Source organism: Amia ocellicauda, chromosome 2, assembly GCF_036373705.1.
Source record: "Amia ocellicauda isolate fAmiCal2 chromosome 2, fAmiCal2.hap1, whole genome shotgun sequence".
NCBI classification, from domain to species: Eukaryota; Metazoa; Chordata; class Actinopteri; order Amiiformes; family Amiidae; genus Amia; species Amia ocellicauda.
Window position 1 is genome coordinate 13,966,127 of NC_089851.1, and position 12,790 is coordinate 13,978,916.

At 36.0% G+C, this 12,790-nt stretch overlaps 1 protein-coding gene across 3 annotated transcripts in view; it reads left to right on the top strand.

The window, feature by feature from the left end:
- The window catches only part of impact (impact RWD domain protein), a 42,348-nt gene that overhangs the window by 5,478 nt on the left and 24,080 nt on the right, over window positions 1-12,790 (top strand). For 2 of the 3 annotated variants that reach the window (XM_066719564.1, XM_066719566.1), the window contains 2 exons: window positions 6,695-6,826; window positions 7,186-7,280. In XM_066719564.1, the coding sequence (XP_066575661.1) occupies window positions 6,695-6,826; window positions 7,186-7,280 (227 nt within the window). The remainder of the gene's footprint in view (window positions 1-6,694; window positions 6,827-7,185; window positions 7,281-12,790) is intronic. The other variant, XM_066719565.1, reaches the window with a different exon arrangement.

The window sequence follows — 12,790 nt, forward strand, 5'->3', positions numbered from 1 at the left end:
CATCCTACTGTAATTCCTGATTAAAGGATATTAGAAATATGGATTTAAAATGGTGGATTGCTTCCAGACAAAAGCAAATTGGAATTGTGTTGCAACAGTGCTTCCAGGCTTAAGAGATCTCTGATGAGCTGACCGAGACAATCACCATCTTTAATGGTACCTCCTTTGAATTCTTCCTACATTAAAACTTAATCTTTTAACAATGGGATAATCCTTTACTCCTTTCAGCCAGAGAGTATATATATTTCATTTCAGGACAACAAGGAATTTCAACTATCTGATTCTTCCTTAAAGAAGATAAAGATACTGATGTAAAGTTACCATGGTTAAACCACTTTAATCTCTAAATCAGTGGTCTCAAACTCAATACCTGGTGGGAATTACTTAATTGGTCTAATTGTTTAATTAGCTAGATACATTTAAACACCTATCCAGGCCCAGGGATATTTTATAAGCAACTGTACCTTGAATAAAATGCACTTTTAGACCATCAACTTTAAAATACCTATAAATATATTTTTTAAATAGGTCAAATTGAGTAACTGTTGACTCGGTTGGAACGGAAACCACCATACACATGACCCTCCAGGAATTTAGTTTGAGACCACTGCTCTAAATGATGTCCAGCTGTTTTTGGTATTAATATTGCTCTGTATAGGTTATAGTGACATTGGCATTAAGATGTACCCCAGGATTTCAAGTGACCCCTAGTCTGTACCCCTATAACTAGACTCATTCTTAACCATACATTTAACCATAGCCTGGACACTAACACTAGCTTTGGCCCTAACTCTTACTGTATTCCAAATCTTTATACAATAATTTAAGCATTCATTTAATCTTAGCCCTAGCCTTAAGCTTGACCCTAACCCTAATCTTACCTCAAATCCTCCCTCTCATTTTAAAATCATATTGGGATAATATGTTAGGCAACCTTGCATTCACATTTTCTATATGAAGCAACTTAAAAGCCTCAAGAATATAATTGAAATTGTAGTCAGGAAATCCTTGGATCAACTGTTCTAGTTTGTTACCTTTCTCATGTTCCTAAGATATTTCACACAAATCAAATATACAAAAGCAATGGTGTCTTTGAATGTAGTATTACTGTGAGATTTAGCATTAAATTACATTGTCACTACTGGGTAGATATGACTTAATTTAGCCTAGTGGGGCCACCCTTGCCTGGAGCACTGTTATAACATTTTATATATTACAAAAAGCATGGCTGATGTTTAAATATATGTATAGATAGTAAAGCAGTCACCAGTAAAGATTGCCTAGAAGTAGCCTGAAGTTGATGCCCCCTGGATATTAAGGTTTAGTGAGCTGTCAGAAGAACTGCAATAAGAGATGAGTTAAGGAAGCACTTTCCTTGCAGTAAAAATGGTTTCCACAGGGAAAAGAGACTTCCCTGCAGGGCAATACTGCATCTCCTTTGTACCCTGTTATGAATGGGTTTGGTTTCGCTTTTGAAAATACTTAAGCAATGTTCTCACATCCAACATGTTGAATTAGGACGTTTTTCATTTTTTAATTCTTTTTATATATATATATATATATATATATATATATATATATATATATATATATATATATTGGTGTGTTAAAAAAATATTACTATATATATATATATATATATATACACTCACCTAAAGGATTATTAGGAACACCTGTTCAATTTCTCATTAATGCAATTATCTAACCAACCAATCACATGCCAGTTGCTTCAATGCATTTAGGTGTGTGTCCTGGTCAAGACAATCTCCTGAACTCCAAACTGAATGTCTGAATGGGAAAGAAAGGTGATTTAAGCAATTTTGAGCGTGGCATGGTTGTTGGTGCCAGACGGGCCGGTCTGAGTATTTCACAATCTGCTCAGTTATTGGGATTTTCACGCACAACCATTTCTAGGGTTTACAAAGAATGGTGTGAAAAGGGAAAAACATCCAGTATGCGGCAGTCCTGTGGGCGAAAATGCCTTGTTGATGCTAGAGGTCAGAGGAGAATGGGCCGACTGATTCAAGCTGATAGAAGAGCAACTTTGACTGAAATAACCACTCGTTACAACCGAGGTATGCAGCAAAGCATTTGTGAAGCCACAACACGTACAGCCTTGAGGCGGATGGGCTACAACAGCAGAAGACCCCACCGGGTACCACTCATCTCCACTACAAATAGGAAAAAGAGGCTACAATTTGCACAAGCTCACCAAAATTGGACAGTTGAAGACTGGAAAAATGTTGCCTGGTCTGATGAGTCTCGATTTCTGTTGAGACATTCAGATGGTAGAGTCAGAATTTGGCGTAAACAGAATGAGAACATGGATCCATCATGCCTTGTTACCACTGTGCAGGCTGGTGGTGGTGGTGTAATGGTGTGGGGGATGTTTTCTTGGCACACTTTAGGCCCCTTAGTGCCAATTGGGCATCGTTTAAATACCACGGCCTACCTGAGCATTGTTTCTGACCATGTCCATCCCTTTATGACCACCATGTACCCATCCTCTGATGGCTACTTCCAGCAGGATAATGCACCATGTCACAAAGGTCGAATCATTTAAAATTGGTTTCTTGAACATGACAATGAGTTCACTGTACTAAACTGGCCCCCACAGTCACCAGATCTCAACCCAATAGAGCATCTTTGGGATGTGGTGGAACGGGAGCTTCGTGCCCTGGATGTGCATCCCACAAATCTCCATCAGCTGCAAGATGCTATCCTATCAATATGGGCCAACATTTCTAAAGAATGCTTTCAGCACCTTGTTGAATCAATGCCACGTAGAATTAAGGCAGTTCTGAAGGCGAAAGGGGGTCAAACACAGTATTACTATGGTGTTCCTAATAATCCTTTAGGTGAGTGTATATATATATATATATATATATATATATATATATATATATATATATATATATATATAATTTAATTTTATCCACCTTCCAGTTAGTAATATTTTTTTAACACACCAATGGGTCTGAACTGAACAAAATGTAGTGTGCCATCATTATAGAATTGTTATACTGTAAAATAAGAGGAGACTGACCAAATAAATCTTTATTCTATGTAGGTACCATATGATATTTAATAGGGGAGGATTTAAAATCTGTGAATGCAAGGAAACATCTTATTGTGTGACATAGGTTAAAATACTAAATGTATTGAGATTAAATAATTATTCCAATCTGATCATTTGTAGCATACAGTTCAATACAGTTGAAATACTGTATTTCACTTGTCAAAGACCTTGCACAGTGATTTTACTTAGCCTTTGATTATTTTGCAAATACAAATCCATCAAGCTTGTGTTCTATAGAGAGATGTTTAAATATTGAAAACAAAATAAAATACTTGTTTAAAATTTTTAGAACTGCACTGAAATTGTTTGAAGCTTTTTAAAGTGGTACGTTTTTGTATATATCCCTAAAGCACCTGCATTTCCACTGAAGGCCTTTTTCATAAACATGAGTGCTTGCTAACACTTTGAGCTATGTTTAAATCACTGATTGAGATCACATGTTTTGATGACGGCTTTTGTTATTTGGTGTAGAGCTGAGGACCAGGATAGAAGACGTTAAAAACACTGGGGTTTTTCATGATGCTAAGGATTTCACACGCTGAGTAGGATTATTGTAGGAGAAACTAGCTGCTTGATTTCCTCAGTCTATTTGAATGATTCATGTCTGAAGATTGCATGTTTAACCAAATATGATATTCTGCCGCTGAGGGGTAATGCTTATTTGCTGCATTAGTTCCCTTTCATTTGAAGTAATTATCTCTCAAGGCCTAGATCGCAATTACAGATATGTAGAATTGTTACAAATACAATACAAATTGCAACAAAAGTGTTCTTGATTGAACAAAAGCCTCTGCGACTTACTGAAGAAGAATAGTCACATTTCCACAGCATACTTAATACAACATGAGTATGAATGCTATTTACTTATTCTTGGACTATCAATGAAACACTTCTGTCAAAATTGCCTTTTTCAACAAATGGCAACAGATCTGCAATACAAACTTTTCTCGTTGTTATAACATTGTTAAAACTTTCTCACATAATGGTTGTGTAGCTTGTTTGGTAGAAGCCTAATGGATTAAGAAAAGCAAATTTAATACTAATTGTAATTAGACTATCAGTACAGTTTTCTTCTTGGATTTTTTAGGTTAAGTTTCTAAAGGTAAAAAATATATCACTGAAAACATTGTCTAACTAGCATCCCCATCATCATCACACACGTGAATATATGGATATATATATTGTTGCATCAAAGACCCAGTTAAATCCATTCCGTCCGCATTTTGTGTTGTACCTTACCTAAATATGAAGTAACAAACACCAATTCAGTAATGCCCTTTTGAGGTGATAAAAGTTATTTGTGTATAGGATTAATGTGATAGAACTGATAATCCAAATTCTAATGTCATAATTATATATTTTTTCAAGCCTTAATTTGATAATATGCACCAATGCAGATTTGACGTCAAGAGAAATACACTTGTAGTGGTACGATTCATATTATGTAGTATCTTTGCTAGTAAGTGTCAAGTGCTACTTGTTATAGTGCAACACTAGGACACCATTACACTTTCAGTCTGCACTGGAGAAGAAAAAATTAAACATGTTTTCCCAAAATATGAGTAGTTTCAATGCAAAACCTGGTCTGTGCAGTGTATTCTGAAACTGAAATACAATCATTGCACAGTCCAAATAACATCAGTCAAAACAGTGTTTGTGAGTCTTCCATCCTCCCTTTGCTAGGTTTCATGCTTACTGTTCATAGTAGCACCACACTGAAAGATACTGTAAATCACATCTCCAAAATTGCACTCCATCGCAAATCAAAACGAGCTCCTTATGTTCAAAGACAGCTACTGCTGCTCTGCCTTTGAGATCTGACCTACCTAAGCACTCCTTTAAAGCAGCAGAACTCAGTAAGCAGGCTTTGGGGGAAAAATACAAAAAATACCCGGACCTGAAACAAATAGCACTTTTTGAAATGGCATAGAATACACTAAGGTGCAAATCTTAACCCTGACTTTGTAGGAGCACAAAAGAAGACCATTCAACAGTTGTTTTGTAATACTGTCCCTGTCCAAGCTTCCACTAAGTCGTATCAAATAAGACTAATTTTTCAAGAGCACGGATGTGTTGCTTTGAAGGTGCATCTATGTGTAGGTAATTCAACTCGCTTAAGATTGTCTGCAAGGTGAAATAGAGTGCATCTGGGGGCAGAGCTGTGGGATTTTCACCCATCAGGGTGAACTGTTTTAAAAGAGAAGACTACAAATAACTGTATTTCTGTGGTACTCTTGCAATTGTTTCTTGTCAGTTGTGAGGGGAGAAGGGTAAGACTGCCTACCATTCTCAAAGGAATTCAGCAATCTGTATGACACTGGTTATCAAATGCATTTACTTTATCTCGTGGTTCTGTATGAACTTGTACCTTCAGGCTAACTAGACAAAGTACAGAATAATTTTCATACATGCTTGTTTTGAAATTTTAATTTCTCATGAAACTCAATTGTCACTTTCAGATGGTGAAAATCCTTACAAAATAGTGAAATCATAATAGTCAAATAGTCTGGTGCAGACATGGACTGATACTTGCTCTGTGCTACTAAACATGTTAGTAGTATTAGGTTTAAAAGTACATTGTATTGATTAGAGTTCTTTGAGTTCTTAATAATTAAAAATAGAACATCAACAAAAGAGGTTAGTATTCACAAGAAAAATCATATTTAAACATTTTAAAAGGTCTGGGACTGAGTTTTAAGCATATTCACACATATTAGACTGGCAATTAAAATAAGCTGTCACAGATGTTTAGCACTGACTGGACTGTATTTTCTGCTGAAATGTAATCCCCTTGAAATGGCATGGTAATGGGAGGAAGGAACCATTGCTCTTATCTGGCAAATAGAATTTACATTAGGAACCTTTTATAGGAAAAACTTAACATTATTACCCTATTGGTATGTAAAACGTTAATAAATTAATACTAATTTTCTTTGCATGGATTTGCTAAAAGACTTCATTAGTGGCCCACCCCATTGTAAGTTTTGGTTTTATTTAATATAATTTAATTGACAGTTATTTGTCATTTATCTGGCTCTATTATTATTATTTTCTTATTCCTTAAAGTGTAAACCCAACAGACTAAGTACAGATGTGTGCCCTTCTGACACCATGAGCAGTTATATAAGTTATATAAGTCCAAAAAAATAAAGTAAAGAAAATGTAGCAGAAGGAATGCTCCTGTTTGTGATCTAAAACCTTTGACGACTGTGGTTTCTAAGGAATTTTCTCAAATATTGCTATTGTGGTGTCTTTAGCAATTTATTGCTTGTCTGTCTTGCTCATGCTTTCAGAGTAACTTGTACCAGAGGACATTTTCTTTTTTTTTTGTTCTAAAACTCATTATTTGGTATGATTTCACAGCTCAGGCTGTTGTAGGATAGCAAAATATATAATACATGAGAAATCACACCCTCTGCATGAAAATGGTTCTTCCTTACAACCAAAACCAAATGCATGGAAAAATAAAGACTTGTTTATCTGGTAATTTCCTTACATTTTTGTAATGAAATATATGGAACAGGCATTTGTTCCCTTTTCAAATGTCTTTAAAAGATTGGATGTAGTTGAAGGTATTTGTTACAATGTAATTAATTTAAATATGTTTAATTGCAGAAGGCCCTGAATTTAAAAAGACAACAGAGGAGCTGACTGATGACCTTGAGGATGATTTCAGCCCAGGACATCAATTATTAAAGCTTGAATCGGAACAAAGCCCAGCACAGTTTCTTACCGAAGACAATGGAGGTATTTTTGGGACTTAACTTTATAATACTTATTTCTGTTCTATAGTATGTTGTATTCATTTGTATTGCATTACCAATATTTTTAGATTATCTTTCACACCAATAATAGCTCCCAATGGAACTATGTGAAGTTGCTGCATGCAAGGGGATTAGCTGAAAAAATATATCCAAGATGCTGATTGGCCTCCGTGTGCTGTCAGTCAGATGAGCCCTCCCCCTTGGCTCTGCTCATCTCGACAGTACACAGACTGCACATCCTCTTGCTCTTCACCCTTGGGGAAGGTGACATTTTGTCATGTGTTAGGTTTGTCAAATATGAATCAGTGTTTAGTTACTATATGTTCATATTGTTTTGCAAAGATGAAGAACTGCCTCCTATCAAGCACGGAGATCCAATCACTGACAGACGCAGTACCTTCCAGCCCCATTTGGCACCTGTTGTGACAGCCAAGCAGGTATTCTATTTAACAATCTTAGGGCCAGACCAAATCCAAATGATCGCACCATGAAAGTTGATATGAAAGCTTTCCTGTTATCAAATCAAAAGAAGAAAAAATCAAAACACAGATTTTTATTTGGTTTAGCCCTTGGTGTATTTATTTTACAGTATACATCAATCAATCAATCATTTTAAGCACCCTTTGCAGGGTAGCCACAGAGTGCTTTACAGATTGAATATAAACAAACAAATAAACAGAATAAGCAAACAACAAATAAATAAACCATAAATAATTAAATACAATAAACCATTAGGCACAGAGGAGAAAAAACAAAATCTCCTAGGATGGTAGATTGTTACAGGAGAAACTCTCTTGGTGTCCACGGCTTAAGGCCTACGCCTAAGGCCTACTTATGTGGAGTTAAATAATAATCCAAAATGACCTCAACAATATCAATATACACTCTTAATTTCCATTCAGAAGGCAAGACATGAAATTATGCAGCCAAATGAAAAATACAAAGTACCTTTTCATATAACAATGGATCCAGTTAATGTTATCCTTTTTGTTTCTTTATGTTCTAATGATTTAATTCATTAAAGAATTCTAATGATTATTTGCCGTTTTGTGATTTCAGTGCAGTATTGCATGGAAAAACAATACTAGAAGATATCAGAAGAACCAATTACTCAATACAGCTTGTCATACTTTGGGGAAAAAAGGGAACAATGTAGTCTGCTTATTATTATTACTAGAAACTATTCCAAGGTTTATTTTGACTACATTGCATGTAGTTAATTTTCTTGGCAGGGATTCCATTTTAGTTCTGAGGACATTTTTAAAGCAAATGTTTCGATTACCTTTGTGACAGCTGTCAGACAGCAGGGGTGCTATTGGTGTAAATCTCTTTAAAGTTTTTTTATGAGATGTGTTTTGTTTCATTATTTACACTTTCGTTATTTCATGAAATGATCTTGACATTATGAGAAACATCATATTCTATATTTAGTGACAGTATTTAGCATCTGGGGTTCTATAGACGGGGTCTTTAGATTCAGGGACACACGGGTGGGGCAGTGTGGTGCAAAGAGGTGTTTTATTTTACACAGTGTGGAGGTGTGCAAAACAGACGTACAGAAAACTGTAAACAAAACCCTAGCTCCTTGTTGAGCCTACCTTTACACACAGAACAGGTCTTTCTCTAAACATATAACTAATTAGAAATGAGTGCAAGACAAAACAGCAGCCAAGCCAAAGTCTATAATGCAATCCCTGTCCAAGTTCAAGTTCAAGTGCCAGAGTTCATTATCAGTGTTTTCCTGTTGTTTCCTCTCCTCAATGTCTCTCCTAGGCTCTCCTCCTACCTTCCCAACAAAGGCTGCCGGCTTCCAGCTTATATGCAGGAGCCGGCCAATGGGGGAGTCCTGCATGTCATGTGCTTCCCCGAGAGTGAATCATCCCCTGAGGCTTCTGGGGGATGTAGTGCCATTCAGGGCAGCCTTTACCTGTCTTGCCCAGCATTGTGTCACTATATACACCAATCAGCCATAACATTATGACCACCTGCCTAATATTGTGTAGGTCCCCCTTTTGCTGCCAAAACAGCCCTGACCCGTCGAGGCATGGACTCCACTAGACTCCACTCCACTATTTGGCACCAGCCTTCGCTCCCCACGTGCATCAATGAGCCTTGGCCGCCCATGACCCTGTCGCCGGTTCACCGCTTTTCCTTCCTTGGACCACTTTTGATAGGTACTGACCACTGCAGACAGGGAACACCCCACAAGAGCTGCAGTTGTGGAGATGCTCTGACCCAGTCGTCTAGCCATCACAATGTGGCCCTTGTCAAAGTTGCTCAGATCCTTACGCTTGCCCATTTTTCCTGCTTCCAAACACATCAACTTTGAGGACAAAATGTTCACTTGCTGCCTAATATATCCCACCCACTGACAGGTGCCATGATAACGAGATTATCAGTGTTATTCACTTCACCTGTCAGTGGTCATAATGTTATGGCTGATCGCTGTATATACATATATACATGTATTTATTTTTTATTATTATTGATTATTATTATTTTAAATATTGATGGTGGTAGTTATTAACATTTTCATTTAGATGCTCCTTTAGTTAATAGTGGCCCCTCATGAGACTGTATGAACTATGGGCCAGATTAAATCAAAACTTTGACCCACCCGCTAATAGCAAACTACAAACCTGTACATCATAGTGGTTACATTTCTGATTAGAAGAAAGTGGCATCTCACTAAAAATGAAACCGCAACTGAGTACAGTTCTGTAGTTTTCTATTAGCGAGTGGGTCAAAGTTTTGATTTAATCCGGCCCTATATTTATGTTTGGAATTCTGTACAGAGAAGAATACTGCAACAGATCTCTCCCACATTACCTTTATGTGGGATCAAAAAAGTGATATCAAAATTTGAATTTACACTTACATAGGAAATATGTATGGTAGTATTAAAGTAAGAATAAATAATAAGTAGTTGCCTTTGACATAATCAAAGACCTTGAGCAAAGCTTAATTTAACTTCGTCCATTTTATTTCTACTTAACTGTAGGAGTCTTGTTTAAAATTGTATGTAAGTGTAGTCTACAGTAATACAATATTGTTGTTTTTGAAAACATAATTTTGAAATGTTGTAGGTATCCTACTGTAGTTAGGCTACTGTGTTTTGGGGGGTCTCGTGTAATTATGTAAATAAATACCTAGTTCTAAGATGACACATAATCCTTGTGAAACAGGCTGATCTTTTTTGTAACTGATAGTATAGACTTTTTACTCTCTGTATCAGTAGCTTCCTGATGCAGTTTTTAAAGTACTGTTTATATTGTTTAAATCAGCATAATCTATATATCCTCTATCTTTAATAAATGCAGAAACACATCTAAAATTATGAAATAATTTGGAATATGATCATGACCCTTTGAACAGAATGTGTGTTAATGTTAACAAAGTATTATTATTATTATTATTATTATTATTAATATTATTAATATTATTATCATCATCAGATGCCTTTGTGGCAAATGCAAATTGCTCTGGGTAAAGTGTACATATTTCTCAAAACTATATGCTAATTAAATTAAAGTAAAATAAAATGCTGAATGTAATGTAAAATTCTGTTATCGTGATGGTTAATCGGGAGTCGAAATGTGATCAGCGTTACATTAGTTCTATATTAATTGGGGTCACAGCAAGCATAATTACCAACAGAGAGTAATTTAAAGCCTATGAGAAAGTACAGATGCATTAAGGAGCAATAGAAGGGACTATCAAGGTGGGGAATAGATAAGGCAAGTTATAAAGTACATTAAAGTCTGATCAAGTTATTGATTTAAATACAGAAAATGTTTATGGCTCGTTATTACATTTGAAAAATAATTTATTGTCTGTTTCTATTTAGGAAAAAATAGAAAGCTTTAAGAGTTTAATTGACAATAACTCAAATTTGCAGTAAAGCATCAGCTTCAAATCCTATTATGTTGATGAAGGATTTTTCAAATGGCTTTGGCTTTATATTTCTTTTATTGCTAATGTTTGGCTGGATATTTCAGATAGTAATTGTAGTTCTTGATTATCACAAAGACTTTGCTCCTTCACATTTAAATGAATTCAATTAAAAAAGACATGTCAGATCTCAGAGCATATCTCCCTACTTCTGCTCACAAGTTTGAGCAGTTATAATAAAAGTTAATCAACTCTAATATAAATAAATCACTATGTAATTACACAGTTAATTTTGTTGACCTAATTACCTGCTGTAAAATCATTCAGAAGGGCTGAAATGAGGCGACAGTAATAAATGTAATCTGCAAAAAATACACCATGATAGATTGAAATTTTATATTATTAAAAATAAACATTGGCAAATGGGTCCACACAGCATCACAGTCTTTGAATGGCTCTCTGGAAACAGACATGAACTCAGTAAGTAATATAGTGCAAAAGGAGATTTATAATTTACAGTGCAGAAAATGTGGGAAAAAACTAAAGAATCAAACAAAACTCTGCTGTTCTTTGACCTTACCTTATCTTGATTTGAGATCGATCTCTATAACTGGGCAGTTAAATTGCTTACCAGCTTAAACACATAGAAACAAACAATCATGAAACAAGCACACTGAGCCAAATTGCCAATCCAAAACTACAAGTCCACACTGCTTTCTCAAAGTTGAGTTACTGTGCTTGCTGTCCATCTCCTTCTCTCTCTCACTCTCTCTCTCTCTCTCTCTCTAAAGGAAGGCTGCTGCCTTTTTCATGTAGCAGACTTTTCAGGTTTCCTCTCTCACTTGCTGTTTCCAATTCCCTCCTCTTCCCATTCCTTTGTTCTCCATTTCTCTCACTCTGTCTTCTGAGTGGGTCCCCCTTCAACCAGGAAGTCTCCCTGGTTTTATATGGTCAGCTGACTAATCATCTTGCCAATTAGTTCAGATGATGGCAGGTAATGAGTCATTTCCAAAAGGCTGCAGGGGGATGAAATAAGGGCATGATCTGCCATCCTGCCCCCCACTCTCACAACACTCCCAGAACAATAACAAATGTTTGCTTCTTATTAAACTAGGGAGCAGGAAATTATCTTGCAGCAGTAATATAGATCTCACAGTGTAATGTCATCATATCTCACAGCTAAGCCAAGGCAGGTGTGGACTGTGCCTGGGTGGAAGGCTTGTAAGGCACATCCTAGCAACACACTCTTCCTTTGGAAACAATCCAAACCATTGCCCAGCAACAATTAAATAATAGACCTTCTCATAATTTCCATATTTCTAATGAAATTTATTTTTTGTATTTTGGATATTAAAAGCTAAGTGCTTGCCAATTTTTGGCCTTTTTCCACAGGGGCCTGCACAGGCAACCTTGTGTTAAGATTGGAGAAATTATGGGCAGAAATAAGAATATAACCCTACTACAAAGGATTTGGTTCAACCTGTCCTATAATGTGTACATGGGACTTATTAAACCAATAATTTATACCACTTTTCATGTCATGACTACAATCAATTCTTGTGTCTGGTAGTGTATGGATTATTTAGTTGTAGTATAATTGGGAAGTGACAATTTGGGTAACCCTGACTATTCAAAGCCATTTAAAAGTATGAATGTAAACATTGTTAAAACAGGGTTCATACAGGTGCTTGAAATCCCTGAAAATGCCTAACTTTTAATGGGGTTTTTTCAAGGTTGTTGAAAGTCCTTGAATTTTGAATAAAATGCTAGAAATTTGAATAAAATGCTAGAATTTTGAAAATATAATTTAAATTATATATAATTCAAGTTTTCTAATTACTGTCATAATAAATCATCAATCTGATTAAATTAATTAATGGGATATAACTAGTTGGAGAGAGCCAGTTGATTGCCTTATGCCACGGCCAGTTACGACTCTTGTTTGATCTGTTGGTTTGTTTTGATGTGGCTGTGAGTTTGAGCCGCTGAATGAAGGGAATGAATGACAGCGCGGGCATCGTCGCCTAATGTAGGGAATATGCTGGGAGGCTACCGT